Source organism: Urocitellus parryii, chromosome 12 (assembly GCF_045843805.1).
Source record: "Urocitellus parryii isolate mUroPar1 chromosome 12, mUroPar1.hap1, whole genome shotgun sequence".
NCBI lineage: Eukaryota > Metazoa > Chordata > Mammalia > Rodentia > Sciuridae > Urocitellus > Urocitellus parryii.
This window is the reverse complement of record NC_135542.1, coordinates 51,652,937-51,673,689: the sequence shown is the minus strand read 5'-3', so window position 1 is coordinate 51,673,689 and position 20,753 is coordinate 51,652,937. Positions and strand designations below refer to the sequence as shown.

At 48.1% G+C, this 20,753-nt stretch overlaps 1 protein-coding gene across 4 annotated transcripts in view; it reads right to left on the bottom strand.

The window, feature by feature from the left end:
• Positions 1–6,549: 6,549 nt before the first annotated feature.
• Mapre3 (microtubule associated protein RP/EB family member 3) overlaps positions 6,550–20,753 on the bottom strand; it is a 52,740-nt gene continuing 38,536 nt past the window's right edge. For 3 of the 4 annotated variants that reach the window (XM_026400673.2, XM_077791946.1, XM_077791945.1), the window contains 6 exons: positions 11,053–11,180; positions 10,275–10,420; positions 9,477–9,678; positions 8,068–8,222; positions 7,787–7,939; positions 6,550–7,475 (listed from right to left, as the gene is read on the bottom strand). In XM_026400673.2, coding sequence (XP_026256458.1) covers positions 7,407–7,475; positions 7,787–7,939; positions 8,068–8,222; positions 9,477–9,678; positions 10,275–10,420; positions 11,053–11,173 — 846 coding nt within the window. In that variant the 5' untranslated portion in view covers positions 11,174–11,180 and the 3' untranslated portion in view covers positions 6,550–7,406. The remainder of the gene's footprint in view (positions 7,476–7,786; positions 7,940–8,067; positions 8,223–9,476; positions 9,679–10,274; positions 10,421–11,052; positions 11,181–20,753) is intronic. The other variant, XM_026400880.2, reaches the window with a different exon arrangement.

Genomic DNA, 20,753 nt, shown 5'->3' with positions numbered 1-20,753 from the left:
TTATCAGAGAAAACATTTGGCCTTTGGTTTTTTGGGTTTGGCTTATTTCGCTTAGCATGGTATTCTCCAGCTCCATCCATTTACCTGCAAATGTCATAATTTCATTCTTCTTTAAAGCTGAGTAATATCCCATTGTGTATATGTAACACATTTTCTTTATCCATTCATCTATTGAAGGGCATCTAGGTTGGTTCCATAGTTCTAGTTATTGTGAATTGAGCTACTATAAACATTGATGTGGCTATAGTATGCTGATTTTAAGTTCTCTGTATAAACCAAGGAGTGGGATAACTGGGTCAAATGGTGGTTCCATTCCATTCATACTGCTTTCCATAGTGGTTGTATCAATTTGCCATTAAGTCAGTTAATTTAAACAAAGGCATAGAGGGTGGGAAGCTAGAAGAAAATTCAGTGTGACGATGCTTAATGGGACTTTGGAAGTGATGAGGTTGGAAAGAGATTTGAAGCCATTATGCCAAGGGCCTTCCCTGCTGAATCTGGACTTTATCCTTCAGGTCCTGGGAATCCAGTGGGAAGGTGGCATGCTCTACTGTTTTGGAAAGCAAATGTGGCTGTGTGGAGGGGAAAAGCAGGTGGGAAATGCCCAGCTCTTGAACCTCCTCCCCTGGTTTTGCCTCAAGGGGCTCTGACTTGAAATGCTTTTGTCAAGGAACACAATTGGGCTGATCATTATTAATCAACTTGTTTTTCAGATCAGTGGTTTACCTCTACTTAAAAGACAACAATAATGATGCCCCCTCTTTGTTCAATTCCTTCAGTGAGAAAGAATATCAATGGTCAATCTTATTCAGACACAGGAACCACACCTGGAGGCTAACCATAGACATATTCCTGAGCACTGGCATGGCCTATTTCCAATGTAGAAGACCTTGAGGCTCTCTGTGGGAACACTTCCAGCCAACTCCTTTGTCCCAGATGTGGAAAACTCAAGGTGGGGTGAACCCAGATGGAAGTTATATGAAGGAAGGTGGGGGTGAACTTGGATGGAGAGGAAGACTATAGCCTTAATACTTTACAATGCATGGTGTTTAACATACATGTTGCTCCATGCTCTGCCCAGAACTATATATAAACTCCTATGCTGGCACATTAAAATGGATTTTTCTGCTATCAGGCCCTCTTCTGCATCGTGGGAGTCCTAGCTCTTCTTGCTTAAATAAATCTTGCTCCATTTACTCTTCCCTTTGGTGATTGCGTGTGGATTTTATTCTTTTTTTTGTGTGTGGGGGTGCTGCAGACTAAACTCAGGGGCACCTGACCACTGAGCCACATCCCCAGCCCTGTTTTTTATTTTATTTAGAGACAGGGTCTCACTGAGTTGCTTAGCACCTCGCTCTTGCTGGGGTTTGCTTTGAACTCTCGATTCTCCTGTCTCAGCCTCCTGAACTGTTGGAATTATAGGCAAGTGCCCCTGTGCCTGCACTGGAGTTTATTCATGAAAATTTGTGAGACAGGAACCCAGAGGAATATTTTTTGTGTGTATGTCTTGCTGGAGATTGAACCCAGGGCCTTGTGCATGCAAGACAAGCACTCTACCAACTGAGCTATATCCCCAGCACCTGCAGAGGAAATTGGTGAAGCGGGAAATCTAGTCTCATCTCAAAACCCCGGTTTCAACAGAAGAGGCCCTATTTGGGGAAGAGAAGCAGAACTGGTTTTCTTTAGATGCAAAGGAGGGGCTGCTCCATGGCAGAAACCTAAGGGTAGGGGAGGGATTTTTTTTTTCTATCGCTCATCAAAATGTCTGGCAGGTTATCTGTTGGAACATGGCACTTAGGGAATAGAATCCATGCCTTTACTTATCCTGCAACATTTCCTTCTGGGTCAGGCCCTGTGCTAGGTGTGGAGCTGTGCGATACACCTCCTGTGCTCATGAGGAACTTGAAGCCTGTATGGGAGACTAATGTATGAACAGAAAATTACATTTACTATCTTAAGTGTTCCAGAAGAAGGACACCTTGGTGTGGGGTAGTGGGAGGACCTAGGGAAGCAGTGGCTTTACATCCCTGAGCTCTAGATGTTTGAAGGGCAGCCTCAGACATTACTACAGAGGCGAGCTTGTAGATAGGTCCCGCGTGAGGTTTCAATGTCCAGAAGATGTTATGCTAAAGAGGTTAGGTGGTGTTCAGTGTAGGGACAAGAAGAATGAGGTCACTGAGCATCGTTTGCCTGTCACAGTGGTCCATTTTACCTTTTGAATATAGCCCCTGCTACTTATTTTAAAAGGAACATGTTTTCTTCCTTTCTCTCTCTCCCTCCATAACCTGGGGATGGGGAACAAGATTACCTTGAGTTATCTGTTCTCCAGAAGAACTAGGAGTGACTATTTCCCAAATTAACAAGTGAATTTCAACACACTATCAGGGTGCACCTAGGACCCCTTGCCAGGGCACACCTGTTTGTAGCCTTGGAAGAGCTTCTTTCTTTCTTTCTTTTTAAAGATCTGAAACTTTATTTATTTGCATTACAATTGTTAATATACCTTTATATAATAACTTATCATATCTCTGATTATATATAAGGTATGTTGACACCAAATTCACATCTTCATACATGTATTTTGTATAATGATGAGGGTCTCCTTTCACCATCCATGCTATTCCCCTTTTCCCTCCCTTTCCCTCCCACCCCTATTCCCTATCTAGAGGCAATCTTCCTCCCTTGCTCTCCCTCCCAACCCCATTTTGAGTCACCCCCCTTATATCAGAGAAGACATTCGGCATTTTTTTTTCTTTTGGGATTTGCTAACTTCACTTAGCATATCTTCTCTAAACAATTTTTTTTTTAGAGAGAGAGAGAGAGAGAGAGAGAGAGAGAGAGAGAGATTTTTAATATTTATTTTTTAGTTTTTGGCGGACACAACATCTTTGTTGGTATGTGGTGCTGAGGATCGAACCCGGGCCGAATGCATGCCAGGCTAGCGCGCTACCACCTGAGCCACATCCCCAGCCCAGCATATCTTCTCTAATGCCATCCATTTCCCTGCAAACGCCATGATCTTATTATTTTTTATTGCTGAGTAATATTCCATTGTGTATAAATGCCACATTTTTTTTTTATCCATTCATCCACTGAAGGACATCTAGGTTGGCTCCACAGTTTAGCTATTGTGAATTCGCTGCTATAAACATTGATATGGTTGTGTCCCTGTAATATGCTGTTTTTAGCTCCTTTGGGTATAGTCCGAGAAGAGGAATAACTAGGTCAAATGGTGGTTCCATTCCCAGTTTTCCAAGGAATCTCCATACTGCTTTCCAAATTGACCACATCAATTTGCAGTCCCATCAGCAGTGTATGAGTGTACCTTTTTCCCCACATCCTTGCCAGCACTTGTTGTTTGTCTTCATAATGGCTGCCACTCTTACTGGAGTGAGATGGTATCTTAGTTTTAATTTGCATTTCTCTGATTGCTAGAAATGATGAGCATTTTTTTTTTGTATATTTGTTGATTGATTGTATATCCTCTTCTGAGAGGTGTCTGTTCAGGTCCTTGGCCCATTTATTGATTGGATTATTTGTTTTTTTGGTGCTTATCTTGTTCAGCTCTTTATATACCCTAGAGATTAGAGCTCTATCTGATGTGTAAGGGGTAAACAATTGTTCCCAGGATGTAGGCTCCCTATTCACCTCACATATTATTTCTTTTGCTGAGAAAAAAAAAACTTTTTAGTTTGAATCCATCCCATTTGTTGATTCTTGGTTTTAATTCTTGGAAGAGCTTCTTTAAAAGCTCTCTGTTTTCCCTGCTGGCAGAACCACAGCCACTGGGACTGGAGTCTCCCCGTGTTTCTTCTTTGCTAGCAAAGCAATAAACCTTCCTTTTCCTTTTACTCAAAATCATGTCCTCATTATTAAGTTGGCATGAATTGGCATTGGGAACAAGGATCAGGCTTTCAGTAACATGCCCATTGCATTAGTTTCTCCTTACTTCTGTAACTGTCACAAAGCTAGTGCTTAAAACAACACAAATTTATCATTTTAGGATTCTGGAGGACAGAAGTCTGGGTCAAATTTCCTTTGACTAAAGTGGAAGTTGTAACATTGGTCCTCTTTATGTTTTAAATATAGCCCTTGCTGCTCTGACACTGCAACTTGTTTTTTTTTTTTTTTTGAACTGGGGATTTAAACTCAGGGGTACTCGACTGCTGAGCCATATCCCAGTCCTTTTTTTGTGTTTTATTTAGAGACAGGGTCTCACTGAGTTGCTTAGCCCCTTGCCATTCTGAGGCTGGCTTTGAACTCTCAATCCTCTTGCCTCAGCCTCCTAAGCCCCTGGGATTATAGGCATGCACCACCACACCTGGTTTGCAATTTATTTTTAAAATGAACGTGTTTCTTTCTCTTTCTCTCTCCCTGCTCCTCTCTAATCTTAGGGGAGACAGGATTGCCTTTTTTCCCCATCCTAAGCAGATTTATCTCTCCTTGAGTGCACATCTACCATGGGAATGAAGTAATCCAGACTTTGAGGAAGGTACCAGAAGATCTTAGAAATGACTGTCCCCCAAATTAACAAGTGAATTACAATTCCAGACAGAGAACACATGGAACGTAACCTTTCAATCACCTCTTTAAAAGCCCCCTGTTCCTGTTGATGGGCAGAATCACAGCCTCTGGGATAGAAGTCCCCTGTGTTTCTCCTTTGTAGAAAAGCAATAAACTTTCTTTTTTCCTTTTTCTCAAAACTGTGTCCTCGATATTGGATTGGCATTGGGGATTAGAAAGGAGCTTTCAGCAACAAGACGACTGTAGGGGTGTGTCCTTGGAGGCGCCAGGGTAGAAGGCAGTTCTGCTTTCCCAGATGTTCCAGGCTGCCTTCACTCATGGCCCCTTCGATCTTCAAAGCCAGCAAGAGTTGGTTGAGTGACTTTCACATGATATCATTCTGACCTTTTCTACCTTCCTTTTCTACCCTTATGACACTTTTGATTATATTGGGCCCCCTGGGTAATCCAGGAATCTCTATACTAAGGTTGTTCAGTTGTTCATAGTCTCAAATCCATCTGTAATCTTAATCGCCTTTGCCATGTAATCTTGAATATCCGCAGGCCCTGGGGATTATGATGTGGGCATCTTGCTGTTTACCACATACATTCACTTTATGATCAGGGGGATCTTGGCCTGAAGATGAACATTGGATAGTGAAGAATGACCCTACCTTTTTATAGCATCTACTAGAATAATGGAGGGAAAGCCTTTTAATATTAGGGAAGGGGATTAAGCATCATCAAGACAAATAAAAGCAAGCAAGGAACTTGTTAAAGAAGAAAAAACAAATCCAGAATTATCTATGTATGTGGGAATGGGAGTCAGAAGGTAAAGGAATGAGGAATGAACAGATGGGAATGGCTTATTTACGGCTTTACTGGGATCATTAGAGGAAAGACAGTGGTCTGGGAGGAGGGGCTTGGGGCAGAGCACTGAAGAGACTGCCCAACTACATTTTGGTCATGGGCATACTAACGATGTTGAGGAGATATCTGCCAGGGCTGACCTGAAACTGGGGAGCTTCTGGCCCACCTCTGTGGCTCTGAGGATGAGCACTGTGCCATGAGTCAAGACTTCTGAATTGTAGTCTGTTTCTACTACCTCTTTCAAGTTGTGTCACCTGTGGGCCTCAGACGTCAGAGCTGGTTTGGGTAACTCCAAGGTGCTCACATTGACATCAGCACCGTTGGTCCCTGTTGGTTTCCAGGCCCTTGGCTGTTATGGCTCTGGGTTGGGTACACCCTGGGGCCATGTGGATGCTGTGGCAGTGTCCTGACTCCCTCTTCCCATTACTGCTTGTTTCTGTAAAGGAACCACTGGGACATTGCTGTCTTCCTGGGTTTTAGTGCTCAGACTAAAACTGCTTATTCTCTATACCCTTCTAGCTCTGTCACATGAGTCCCTGTCCTCAGCTGCATCACTGTTATAAGGTGTGTGAGCTTTGACAGGTGCAGGGGGCCCATATGCAATCCAATTTTGCCCAAAGGAGACTGGAACAAAGCACCTCTTGACCAGCTCCCCACCACTTGATGGGGCTGCCATCATCAGCCATGGCTCCAGACTTTGTTCCTCCTCAGGGAAAAGGGCTTGGGCCCCCATGTCTTCCCTTAGAAATCTGTCACCAGTATTGAGAGTTGGGCCTAGGTCACAGCCCAGTGCCAGTGGTGGTTTCTTTTTCTTCTTCTTCTTCTTCTTTTTTTTTTTTTTTTGGTGGGGGGAGGGTACCAGGGATTGAATTCAGGTGCACTCAACCAATGAGCCACATCCCCAACCCTATTTTGTATTTTATTTAGAGACAGGGTCTCACTGAATTGCGTAGTGCTTTGCTGTTGCTGAGGATGGCTTTGAACTTGCAATCCTCCTGCCTCAGCCTCCCCAGTTGCTGGAATTTCAGGTGTACTCCACCACACCAGGCTGCCAGTGGTGGCTTCTGATGGCAGTGAAGCTATGCTGCATGATCGTCACTTCTAGAGAGGAGGGGTAGCTGGAAGGTGACAAGCCCTGAGACCCAGGCTGTGGCTGAGTTGAAGGAGACATGGGACAGACTTTTTACCACACAAGTTTATTTAAATAAAAGTGAACACATATGCAGGCTGGTGCCCGAGGAGCAGGGGAGGGGAGGCTGGCGGGTGGGAGGCAGACGTACAGTGAGGGCCAGGCAAAGTCTGTGTGGTGTGAACTAGGCTGCAGGAGGGAGTAGCTGAGGGCCTTGGGGCAGTACTGGGCTTTGGTGCTGGGACAGAGGTCTTGGGTGAGTGAGCCCAGTGCCAGGAAGTCACTGCTGTCCCTCGCATGCTCCCCTCCCTTTCCCTGACCCCTGGGGCCACAGCACTGCCTCCTCAGTCCCCTCCTTCTCCTCACATCAGCCTTCCCCCTCAACTATTGGGAAGTCAAAAGACAAAATAAATAAGAATCAGTGAGTCCTGCCCCGGACTGGGCCAAGGGGAAGGGGAGCCAAGCCAGGCATGCTGCCCCCAGCCCCGTTGTCAGCCCTGGAAAAGAACAGGTAAAGTGCAAGGACAATCCAGTAAGTAAAAATATACCAATGACTTTGTCAAATATACAGCTGCTGGCTGTTGGGGGAGCAGGTGGCTGGCTGGGTGGGTGGCGGCAGCACCCTGGGAAGTGTTGGCCAACACAGCATAGAGACAACGGAAATAAATAGGGGTGGGGAGTGGGCAGGGGTCCTGCTCCCTGGGCCAGTGCCACTGGGGACCAGGACAAGGCCTCTGCCTGCTCACCTGCCCCATCCCCCAATCCCCCTCGCCGGGCTCCCCAATGCTGCGGCACTGACACAAAGCACCCGGCCGGCTGACTGGCTGGAGGGAAAGAATTATAATGTGGGGGTGGGCATGGGGGGAGGCACGGAGCCGTGCAGTCAGCCAGGGCTGGAGCCGCCCTCAGTACTCGTCCTGGTCTTCTTGTTGGTGTTCTTCAATCTCATCATCCTCAGGGGGTGCAAATCCTTCCTGGAGAGGGCAAGGAAGAGGGCTAGTGATCCAGGCAGGTCAGGCTGAGGTGTCAGGTTTGATATGGTGGCGTAGGAGATGGGGCTGAGCACCCAGAAGCCCCGAATTATAGTCCTGCTTTTCCTGCTACTGGCTGTATGCGACTCTGGGCTAGTGACTTCATCTCTCTCCTTATTAGTAAATGTTCTCCTAGTGACTTCATCTCTCTCCTTATTAGTAAATGTTCTCCAACGTCCCTTCTGGTTCTACCATGCTTCTGGTCTTAGGGTGGCCCACAGGCCTGGGCCAGTAGTAGGCGAAGGAGCACTCACCTCAGTGGCATACAGAATGCCAATGATGCCTGAAATGACAGGGCTGTTTTCACTCTCGTGTTCCTGGCAGATGAGCTCGATGTCACGCAGTTTGCTGAAGTAGAAGTCTCGCTCCTTTTCCAGCCCGTCCACTGTCAACTTCAAGTCCAGGAGCTGCTCAGGTGGAAGGTGGTGTTCAAGCTAGAGTCCCTGCCCTGCCCACCCCCTCTTGACCTTCTGATGCCCAATGTCTTGGCCTTTGTACCAGGGCTATCTCAGCTACCCTTTCCCATACCACTTACCTGTTGGTTGAGTTCAAGAATTTGGGCATCAGTCTCATGGCCACCATTTCGGGCAGATGGGGGATTCTTCCGGAGGATGCAGGGTGGGGCCACATTGCTCAGTCGGCCAGAGGTCTGCATGTTCTTGGGGCCTGTGGGGGATGTCCTCTGTGGAACTGCCCAGAGGAAAAGAGTCAGATGTGGCCACAGGAGCCCATAGTTCACATGGCACAAGACAGCGAGGTGTGAGGACTGCGGGGGCAGACCCATGCGACAGGCAGACACACCCCACTCAGGAAGGGCATCTACGTCTAGGCTTCGAGCCTCGGCCACACATGACACTACAGCAGCTAGGCAGCCCTTTGACAAGCCTGGGAGAGCAGGGACCACAGGGAACTAAAGGAAGGTGTGAGAAGTCAGGGCACAAAGAGAGCTGGCCTGAGGGAGGACTGAGGTGCTGGGGCTGTGAATCAGGGAAGTGGAGCTGGGAGAGTTCAGGGCCCTCTTAAACTGACAGCAGGAACCCAAGAGAAAGCAGTTGGCTCAGGGTTTCCCCTAACACAAGCAACTAGCCCAAAGCCACCCTCCCTGTGAAACCTGTCCCACACCTCCTGGGTCCCTGTCTTAGGATGGGCTCTGTTGCCCTCTGCTGGGCTGGACCCTCTAGCCACACAGCTGGGCAGGGACCCCAGCTCCTCCGAGCATAGCCTGCATGCTATGGCCACTTGCTTTCTAGCCACTTCACCTCCCTAGATAGAGCGGCTGCTTCTAATGCAAAGCAAGCAGGTGAGTGGGGACAGGCCCAGGCGGGACAGCAGCGCAAACAGAGGAGGCGGCTCTGCTATGACGGGTCAGATGTAGGCTAGGGCTGCTCCTCTCTCTTCCTTCCCAATCTTGCTGTTCCCCCAAAGGCCCTATTGCTTCTTCCCCTGCCCCTTTAGCACCCAGACAAAGGCTCATTCTAGAGATTCATCTCTTGAGGACTTCGCGCTAAGGGCCTTGGAATGGGGGGAGATAGGATCCAGCTTGGCAAACTCCTGCCCCTGGGTATACAAAGGGCAGGGACAGGAAGGGACTATGGTGCTGGTATAAGACCTTGGCCTAATGAACTTGGACAGAGAAATCATGCCACTTTGCTGCCTGTGATCTTGAAGGCAAACAAGTTAGCTCATGCTAGGATAGGAAACAAAGTCCCCTGGGCCTCAGGTGCCACTGTGCTGGTGCAGGTGGCTTTCAGAGTGGGTTTTGGAGTCCTCTCACCCCTTCCTGAGATTCCCAACAAGCAGGCAGCAGGCGGCGCCATCTGAACTCCGTGATAACAGTCTCCTCCAGGCTGGTAAGGCCAGGCCGGCGGCCCTGGGGGCACTCCTGGCTGTTGAGTCCTGCCGGCCTGGCCCCCCAAACTCCCTCCCCCAGCTTGGGCACGTTACCTGCTGTGCCAATGAGTTTCTTGGATTTGTTGAAGATCTGATCACCTGGGTTAGGAGGTGGTGCTACGTCCTGGCCCTGCCGCGCCAGCAGAGGGTTGTAATCCTTTCCATCATAGTTTGCGTCAAAGAATTTCTTAAACCACTGAATAAACTCAAAATTATCTTGGAATTTTCCTTTCACTAATTTTTCTACAGGAATGATCTGAAATAGACCACATAAGCAGAGCACTTTAGCCACCTGCTGCGCAGGGCCGCCTTCCTCTGTGAGAGGACCGCTGCTCTCAGGAAAGCCAGCCCTGGGCTGCAGCATTGCCCACCTTCTCCACCTGCCCCCCTCCCATGGCACCAGAACAGACAGGCAGGCTGGCAGGCCAGCCAGTGATCCAGAAGCCATCCTTCTCCCATCGGCTCAGGAAGGACTGTGTATGGATGTCTCTTGGTTCTGCTGCCTGCACGTGAGCTGAAAGCTCAAGACCCACAGCCCTGGGACTATTGAGGTGGGAAAGTGAGCAAGGAGATTTCTGCAGCCCTCCAGAGACACACAACAGGAGTGGTGTACAGTGCCTGAGTATTTAGGGGTGTGGGGTCTGTGGAGGAGAAAGGGATGGCAAGTGGTGGTGGGTCCCACTGTGCTTTGGGCTGGGGAAGCATTTCCTTTGGAGAGTTGGGTGGAGGAGGGAGTGAACACACACACACACACACACTGGAGTGACCCAAGCAGCCCATCACTCCAGCTGGTGGGCCATCTTCTTCCCTGGGTACATAGCTCCTCAGGGCCCCAGAGTGGCAGGCACCTACTTTGTCAACACCCATCTTCTTGAAAGCTGCTTGCAGCACCTTGAAGTTGTGGATGTATTCATGTTCTAGTTTGGCCTGGAACTTGACCTTCCTCAAGTGCACACAGCCAGGGAAGAGCATGTCCATGAACTGGCAGTAGGCTGCCCCTGTGGAGAGGCACGGCTGACTGAGGCAGGTCCCAGCTGCTCCCCTTCAGCTGCTCTTTCACCCCCACAGGCCCTGTGCTGGTCTACTCCCATGACCTGGACCCTCATCTCTCTCCTTGTCATGGGGTGAGGCCAATCATACTACTTACCAGTTAGACACAGCCAATTTCCCCCCAGCTTTCTAAGAATATGCCTATTTGTTACTATTGCTGCATACTGTATGCCACCACCATTCTGAACACTGTGTAAATGTGGCTCAATCCTAACAGTGACCCTAGGTAGATAGTTGAAGGGATTGCCACTGTACAGATGAGAAAAATGAAACCTTGAGAGATGTAATGATGTTCCTAGAGCTGCACCAGCAGTATAGGAGCTAAGAGCTGGACCCACAGCAGCTACACTGACCCTGTGCTGTTAACCTGTGGCCTGTTTTTTGACCCCCCATGGGCACCTCTCTGCCTCTTCACTTTTCCTGCTTGTTTCCTGGCTTCAGCTTCAAGCAGTGTGACTACTTTGGCTCTCCAGCTCTTCTTCATACTAATGACAAGAAACTTTATTTGCTGTACTCTTCTGCCTTCACACCCTGGCTTCCTTTCCCTGCAGCAGGGCTGCTCCCCATCCCCACCTCCTACCTGAACAGAGCTGTTCTATCTTGGTATAGTTGAGGTGCAGGGAGTCATTGACCCATGCAAGCATATCATGGCGACTCAGATTTTCACTGGTCACAGATGTGGAGTACACATTGACGGCCATACCCCAGCTGCAAAGAAAGAACAGAGGTGAGGTCAGACCTGGGGCCTCATGCTGTCCTTCAGCAGCAGACAGAGGAGGAGCTGGATGACCCCTGGGGAAATGAGAAAACGCACTGCCTTCAGACCAGCTTTGCAGTTCACCCTCCTAGAGAAGGGGCACTTATTCTTTAAACATTTAACTAGTGTCTTCTATACACCAGATCTGTGCTAGGTGTGGTACAAAGTTAAGATGTGGTCTCTGCCTTCCTGGAGTTTAGACGGGCAAATTCCTTCAGCAGGGAGAGATGGGGCAGTAAAAGAAGCATATAAAAATTCAAGAATGGCACAAACAAGGGTGTGCTCACTTCTGCTTGGCAGGGTCAGTTAAAGGTTGAGAGTAGAGATGTTGGAACCTGACGGGAGTAGGAATTTTCCAGACACACAAAGGGATGTGGTAGAAAGGCATCGAAGGCCTAAGGACTAACAAGAACAAAGACACAGCTTATTCCTGGAATTCAGAGTTGTTCAGCAGGCCTGGGGAGCAGGTTTCTGTGTTGGGGTGTGGAACACTGAGGTTGGCAGACACAGATCTGGAAGGGCTTTGTTTACCAGGATGAGGAGTCTGGATTTTCTATTTAGTCAAAGGGAAGCCATCAGAGGGATATTAAGTGATAGTAACCTCACCAGATTCTGTGTTTTAGAAAGCTAATTAAGCTTTACCTCTGACTTCAGACTCCCTACTCCCATGTCCTATTGGCTAACCCAGAGGCACCTAAATTCCACTTGTCCAGAACCTTCTCTTAAAGCATGTTTCTGTTCCTGTATTTATTATTGTGGTGAATGTCACCCTGGTCCCCAGTCACTTGATTTGTAAACCTGTCGGGTTGCCCCAGCCAGTCTACTCTCCCTCCAGTACATATCTGCTCATGCCTCAACCCTCCCTCCTCCAGATGCCTAGATGTTCCCACCCTGGGACTTCTCTCTAGCCAAAGCTACCAGGAGCCTCCTTAGAGGCCTTCTATCTTCCAGCTCCTCCCTCCCACAATCCATCCCTGACACTGCTGTGGTCAGAATCCATCTAAAAGTAGGCCTGGCCATCCACACCCCAGCTTCAAACGCTTTTAGCCAACAGTTGTAAACAGGACACTGTTGGCCTTTTCAACCTCATACACTTGAACTCTTTAGTACTCACAGTGTTGGAAACAATTTTGAGTTAGTGTCCAATATTTTAAAGTTGGAAGCTTCACACAAACAATGTGGGATTTCTGGTTTTTGGCAACTGTGGGCCTGTGTTCTGGCACCACAACCAAGCTGGAGCTGAGTAGGGGCGCCCACCTCTGGTCATCAGGTGGACTGCTTCCCTATCCCCCATCCCCATCCCCAGAGAGGCCAAGTGTCTGCTGTTTGTCACTGTTAAGAGGGAACCATTTCTTGTAACTAAGTCTTTATCAGAAATGGAGAAACAACATAGACCAAAAGGACCTTGTATTCTGAGAATTGTGATAGTTCATTTTTCTAGGGTGAAGAAGTTCCCCCCATGTGTAATATACAAAGTATCTCTGTGAAGTAAGAATACACATAGCCCACTTCCCCATAGGCAACCCAGTCCCCTGTAAGCAGCTGAATGTGACCCCTTCTCTACCACTTATCCAACTCCTAATAAACCCCACCACTCCAGCCTTAACTCCCACTTCATTCCCCCAGTGAGAATCTGGTGGCCACTCCCCACTCACCCTGTCCACGGTGCTGCTCCCACTGCAGAGTCCGTTCATTCACTGCCCCCCAGTCCCTGGACCAAAGCCCTGGGGCTACATGGGCATCTTCTTATTATAACTTCAACTCCTGCACCCTACCCCAGACCCCTGAATCAGAATCTGCCTTGGACCAAGACACCCAGAAAGCCTGCAGGCACAGTCAGGTGTGAGAAGTGTGCTGTAGAGAAGGGGCCCAGCTTGGCATCCTCTGGACTTGCTCCCCTCACACTCCCTCTCAACCCTAAGCATATTTATCGCATGAACGCCTAGGTACATTTAACTTAATATAATTCTTTTGAATAAAAATCATGATGAAAACCCTCTTATTTATTCTAGTCATTCTTCCTTTTAAAAATAAGCCTTGTCCTTCATTGCCCAGAGAAACAGAGGCCAGGCAGGGCTCTGAAGCCAAGAAAAACACAAATTATTGTCCTGGGAGCTTCTAAAGACTTAGGACTTGGCAGTTTCAGATATTTCCCAGAGTAATTTTGACTGCATTTGAAGCTCCTCTTACACAATGGCTTTGAGCCCACTGCCCTGTACCCTGAGCTTCACCTCACACCAAAACTGTTTATATGACTGCTTCCCGAGAAGAAATGGGGATTCTTCTTCCTGTCACAGGCAAGGTGTTCAGTAATGTTGCTGAAGGGTTGAGTGACACACGTCCTCATGTCTTCTCTTTCATCAGCTTTTGGCCTGAGTCCCCCACCTCCCCTCAACCTGTAGGACTTGGCTTCTCCATTCTTTCCAGAAAACTTCCTCTGAGGCCCTGTGGGGCTCTATAGCACTTGAATCACAGTTCCTCGTGGCATTTGTCTGATTCTCTCAAAATCGTCGACCATGTCTCTATTTTTTCCACCTGTGTGTGAGCTATTCAATGGACAGGCTGTTTCATTTAACTTTGGACCCAGTCTTGGTGGAAGGGAATGGTAGAGAGTTAGGAGTGCACTGCCAAGCTCTCAGGGCACTCACCTAAAGAATCAGCAGTGGGAGCAGATGGGAGCATGAGGACACTATGCTTTGAAAGAGGCAGGATGGGGAGGGTCAAGGAAAGTGCATTTTATTTCCATATTTATTTCATATGGACTGTGAGGAACTGAAAAGATTGTCCATCTTCAAGGAGTTTATAAATCTTACTGGGGAGACACACATGAGAATAGAACCAAATGCCCCAAGGTGTGGTGCCTGCTACAGGAAGTCAGGACAGAGGAAGAGTGCAGATCAGAGTGAGATTTTTATGAATGGTCCCAAGTATGAGTGGTCAGACTCTGCCAGGTCTGCAGTGGATCTGCAGAGGCTGGCCAGGCCTGTGTGCGGTGGATATAGGCTATTCCGGTAACTGTCCAGAATGTCTGGAAGCTTTCCAAGACTCAGAGACTCATTTCTCTGGAAGGACCCAGGGCCATTTTTGTCCCTGGGCTTCTGGGGGCAGCATGATTCAGGACCAGCTGTGGCTGACATTCTGCTAGGCCTCAGAGGGTCTCAGCTGGTTGGGGGTGGATCTGGGGGACTAGAGAGTTCTAAGGGTGGTCCTAGGAATTCCTGAGCCCCTTTAGGGATTTTGTTCTGTTTAATGGGTATGAGTTTCAAAGGCTGCTGCTGCTTCTGATGATGATGATGATTTTTCCATACTTGGTCTATCTCTGAACTACATCCCCAGCCATTTTTTATTTTTTATTTTAAGACAGACAGAGTCTTGCTACATTGCTGAAACTGGACTGAAATTGCTACATTGCTGAAATTTCGATCTTCCTGCCTCAGCCTCCTAGGTTGCTGGGATTACCAGTAGGAGAATCTGCACCTTTGATTATTGAAGAAAAGCAGAGGCAGTGGTCCTAGTCCAAGGTTGTGCTGTGGATTTTGACTGAAATTATTTGAGCCTCAAAGATACTCCAACCTGAGTGTGGGCTCTTTGGGATTGAATACATTTCAAAGGCTCCTTGATAGAAGCAGCCCAAATGTGTGTGTGCACATGTGTATAATAAATGTTAGTGTAGATGTGTGTATGTATAATAGGTATATACATATTATGCTCACACTCCAGGTAATTTTGATGTACAGCCAGTCATTAGAACCTCAGCCCTCACTGGATACATGGGCTTAGCTGGGATTTACTGGCCTATGTTGCAGTGGCATAGGTGGGGATGCTGGGCCATTTTGCCCTCTCCCTAGAGGTATGGGTTAGCCATCTTCCTTCTTGGTACCAAGGAAAAATCTTCAGTTTCCCTGGAGTTTAGAACACAGATGAAGAACCTGCTATCAGGAGTTACCAAGAGCTACATAGCTATTTGGAAAATGCTCAGGTTTTCTTGGGTTGGCCAGAAACTCCCAGTTTTGTCAATGCTTGATGATGGGAGGGCATAGATCACCTTTGATCAGTCTGAATCTAGGGTCCCAAAGTGGCCACAGTGCCTGAAAGAAGGGAGCTGAAAGAGACTACCCCTTTAGGGTCTACTAGTCAGTCATGCTTCACCCCTATAGGGTTTGGGGGAAGGGGGGACAGCTAGTACTAAGACTAGAGCCATTGTCTGGACTCAGGACTGGCTCAGGTTTGCTCTCACAGGTGGTGCTACTTTCTGCCCTGGTTGGGGTCCATCTTGACTCAAGAGACTTTTCTAAGGCACCCCAGGATCTCTAAAATGACCCTCTGTCACACTTTCTGGAGCTTTTTGAAGAAACCAGCCTTCCTGCTTCCTCACCTCTTGTCACACTAGGGAGGGCAGTGCCCTTTTAGTTTCTCTTTCCTGGGTTTGGCCTTGTGCATGGAACTAAACATGACCAGCAGGTGGCACTCTGGTCCTGAACAAAGACTCCTTTAACCCCTTCCCACATCCACCAAACCCCTTTCCCTAGCTCAATTTAGAAAAAGGAAAGCCCCTAACTTTGATCTGGCTCCCCAGAGAAGAAGCTGGTTTCTACCAAGACCCAGTGGTGTCAGGGAAGGGGGTTGAGTGCACTGAGTCTCAAACTCCAGTTGAGTTTCCTGGTCCACATGTTCTCTCAGAGCTGGGCCAGCTGGAGTGGTCTGGGTATGAAGTCTGCTCTAATATTTTGGACTGGACTAAACTAAAGCCACAAGTTGAACTCATAAACTGGTCCAGATTCTGATGGCCTTTTGAATTGGGCATTGACATGGGCCTGGACTCAAATAAGGGCAGTTGCTGGGAAGAGGTATCTGAAAAAACACACTTATTGCCAGGTGCAGTGGCGCATGCCTGTAATCTTGGTGTCTTGGGAGGCTGAGGCAGAAGGATTGCAAGTTCAAAACCAGCCTCAGCAACTTAATGAGGCTCTAAGCAACTTAGCAAGACCCTGTCTCAAAATTAAAAGTGGATCAGTGGCTAAGCATCCCCGGGTTCAATCTCTGGTACCAAAAAACAAAACAACCCTTGCCCTCTGCCAAAACGAAACAAACAAAAAACAACAAAAACCCCACACTTGTTACCAAGAGCTCTTCACCTCCCTGAAAGAATGGTAGGGAACTACCAAGATCAGGCAGGCCCTGTCTTAAAGGCTGCACTAGCAGGGCCTTCCACTCCTGTCTCTATGTTTCCACTCTCACCAATGGTACATGGTGACCATCAAGAGTAGGAGGAGCTCCTGACTGGGTTATAGCATGACACCCTCCAGTTTGGCTGGAAACCCTATTTAAGGATCAAGGTGAGATGTTGACTTTGAAAAAAGCCTGCTGTGCAGGGACTTGACTCCTGCTAGTAGGTCTGGAGATGGAGCAAACCGGAAGTTGAGGGGGTTTAATCTGGTGACTTTGCTAAATAACTTCCTGGGCTAGGACCATCAGGCTTATGGTGTAGTCACCAGCAAGGAAAGGCTGCTATGGTTCTCACTGCGAGAGGGGAGCTGCTATAGACTGAGAGCTTGAAAATGGTCATCAAAAACCAAATCTTGATATTTCATAGTCAGAAGAGTTCCCTCCCAGACACCAAGGCGGCACTTATTTAGGCAGTTCTATTCCTAAATCTTAAAGATGGTCAAAAAATTTGCATAACTCTGAAATCTCACATTCTAATATTCTAATATCTTAGCAGCAGCCTAGATCTAATTTCGGAGATCTAATTGTAAAATCTATCTTCCACAAATATGTCCTAAAGACAATGTAGGGCCCCTCAAACTTCCCTAATTCTCTAGGGCTCTCTTTACCCCAAGTTTAGCCCTATTCTAGTTGGGCCCTGGAGAACCCCCTGCAGATCCCATGTCACCACCTCCACCCTGTGTGGCTAGCAAAGGCATACAGGTATTCCAGAACTGTAGGTGGTGGCTGGCATGCCACCAGCCAGCTTCAAAATGTGCATTTAGAGGTCTGGATCATCATCAGACCACTTAGGTTCAACTCCTGGCTCTACTGTGTCCTGTTTGATTTTAGGCCTCAGTTTCTTCATCTATAAAATGGAGACGGTGACAATTCCCACATCATAGAGCTATTTTGGGGACTAAGTGAGTTATGCATACAAAGCACTGAGCACAGCGCCTGGTACGCAGCATTTGCTAAGTGCTTTCAGCATCACTGGGAATACAGTGAGAATCCAAGGGGACTTGTTTGAGAAGCAGGTGTCTGACACACTGTCAGCTTAGAGCCTCTGAGACTATGGAACGGCCAATCCAGAAGGGAGACATACTATAAAATTGTGCTTTTATCTGCCCCTTGTATCTAGAATAGCTATTTGGGCTTCTTAAAGCTGCATCTCTGACCACGATCCCTCCCCAGTTCCACATTTCCCACGTCTTCTCTGTAGATGTCATCTTACCGGCCAGGGAAACCAGAACAGATGCTGTGGGATCAGAGGAGAGAGTTCTGCAAAGCCTGCCAAAACGTGTCTGCTCCTGAGGTGGGGCTATGCCCATTGTCACTGGGCTACCCCTTCCAGCCCAGGCCCAGGGGGGCTGAAGTCACCTGTTTGGAAAATCTGCAAAATTGCTACCCTTTCCCCCCTTGGCTCACACATCCAGGTTGTTCTGGGGTTGCATGGAGGAGATATGTAAAAGCAGGGATGAAGGGTTCTGAGGGGCTGGAGGAGCCCTGCCAGCGGGTCACAAAGCCCTGGCACATGCAGCCAATCATCTTCTTCTCATGGCTGAGCAAGGACCTGACTCATAGAGAGGCTCAAAGCTGAATTGGTTAAAGGTACAGATGGGACAACTGGGGTAGTACCAGGGTTGGCTGGGGGACCGGCATGTGTCTACTTCAGGACAAGGGATAGTTATAGGGTCAGGTAGGGACTGGAGCTTTTCCAGGATTCTGTTCTGAAACTTTCAGGTCTTTTACCTCTTTCTCAAGATCCTAAGCCCAGCTGAGGTCCCAGACATTGGTTCCTGGATGTGTCCCTGAACACAATCTGAACTCACAGAGGCTTCCCCAGGCTGGTCTGGTGATGCTGCCATTCCCCTCGTATCCGCTGGTTAGCGGAAGCCACGCTCAGGGAGAGTACCAGATGGTTGCTCTATCTGACCTGACTCACAGGCTTAAGGGAAACCTGGAGTGTAGTAAACAGAAATCCTATTGCTAAAATTAATCTCATTTAGTAGGGCTTGGCTAAGTGGGCAGATAGAAAGGCAACACTTTCTTTCTAAAGGTTCTTCCCTGAAAGTCTAAGTTCTTTAAACACTTATGTGGGTGTGTTGAGGAGTGGGGGGGTGGCACTGGGGATTGGGCACAGGGGCATGCTAACACTAAGCTACATCCCCACCCTTTTTATTTTGAGACAAGGTCTTACTAAGCTGCCTGTGCTAGCCTTGAATTTGGCATCCTCCTGCCTTAGCCTTCTGAGTGGCTGGGATTATAGGTGTGCACCATTGCACCTGGCTAAACAGCTACTTTTAAGCCAACAAACTTTCATGGAGCCATCATCAAACCAAGGCTACCAATAGTAGCTTCTGGAGCCTGCAGTGTGGCAAGACAGGGTTTATGGCGGACATGGAGCTTGTTTGTGTGCTTTGCCACTTTCTGCTTAGAGACTGTGGGAAGTGGATGAGGGAATCCATGCTGCAGTTCTCATATCTGAAGAGTCTGAATGGTGACATTAAGGAGAGTACAAGAATACAAGAGACGCTGCCTGTGGGAGCCACAGTCTCTTCATCACCCTGGAGGCTAAGCAATTTCAAGAATCATATTTAACTCACATTCTTCTCTCGAGCACCCTGCAGCCCCTCTGACCAGGGTCCTGGGTAGGGAGAAAGCAGGAACAGGCTTGGCTTTCCATTCTCTGCTGCCTGATCTTCATGGCCCTTTGTAACTTTTGGAACTATGCCACTCATTTCTCTCTTCAGTTACTGTGGGCTCTGCTTGATAAGTAAATCTTGAAGGGACAGATCACCAGGGTGGGGTCAGATGGCAGGTGGACTCAGAAAGGACAGTTTTCTTGTCTTGTTTCTGTGTGTCCATCTGGAGGAGGTGCTGCTGGCTACGTGAAGGGGTGAGCAGAATGCCAGCTGCATTCTCTGTCCAGCACAACCACATGCATCAGAAAGCCTGGGGTTCTTAGCAAGAGACTTGAATGTCTCCTCCTCTGACGCATGGACCATGGTGCTGCCAGATTCCTCAGAGCAGGGCTTAGCATGGTCCCAAAGTGGAACCTGCTGGGAGCACCTCTCTTCCTGACCTGCTCTGGGGGTGGGTAGCTGGCCCATCTGCAGCTGGCCTGAGGAGAGAGAGGGAAAGCAGCTGCAGGAGCTGCTGTGACGAGTTGGGAAGGACTTCCTTGTTTCCAGTAGCCCTAGAGAATCTCATGCTTCCTTCGTGGTCCTTTGTGCTCCAAAATCATGGCTGTGTCTTGGGGGACACATACAAGCCACGTCATTTTATGTTTCTTCAAAACTCTTCAGCAGTCTGGTCGGTCTGCAGCTGCCAGATGGGCTAAGCAGCATGTCCTCGCCCTTCTCAAAATGCTTGGAGTCCATGCGCTGTTAGCCTGCTTCCCTCCATCCCTTCACGTGGCCCCTTCTCTGCTCTCATCCTTCTTTCCACTCCACATTCATCCCCTCTCAGCTACCTCCCAGTTTTATTTCCTTGCCCTTGTGACAGGCCCTGTCTGCTCATTTATCCTCTAGCCTGTCCACCAGAAAGTCTGACCTGATGTCTACAACAAATGTAGTTAAGATTCAGTGTTATTTGATTCTGTCCTTCCTCATGACCCCAAGTCCACCCTACCTGCCTGTCCAGCAGGACTAACTTCAAATGGAGACAGTCAGCACCCCCTAGTGGGGACACACACGGAGGGCTTGCCTCCTTTCATGTAGCTGCTTTCCTGGCCTGTTGCAGGGCCACCCGCAGTGCCCCTCTCATGGGTTAGGGCAAACATCTTCAACAATTCTTAATTATGAACTCTTCCGAGTTATATGAGGAAATAAAAACAGGAGTCAAGTGATTTACCTAAGTTCAAGATCAACCACTGGCACAGTCAGAGCTGAGCCCAGGCCATCTGAACCCAATCCCATGCTCTTTCCATGCCAGCGCACTGTGGCAGGAAGAGAAGTTTGATTTTACAAAGCTCTGGTGTAGGAAGAGGAAAAAAGAATCTCATAGATTCTTCTTTATCTCTCTCTAAGTTATTGCAGCACTGGCTTAATTTAAAAAAAAATTTTGTAGTTGTCGATGGACAGAATGCCTTGATCTGTTTATTTTTATGTGGTGCTAAGGATGGAATCCAGTGTCACACGTGCTAGGCAAGTGCTCTGCCACTGAGCTACAGCCCCAGTCTTTTTAATCAAGTTTTCACTGGCCACTGTCACAACATGCTAAACACCAGCAAGGCACCATGGAGCCTTTTAAGGGATCATTTTAAGGCCTGGGTCTTATCTTTAAGGAGCCTTATATGGTCTGAAGAGAGAGGGGTA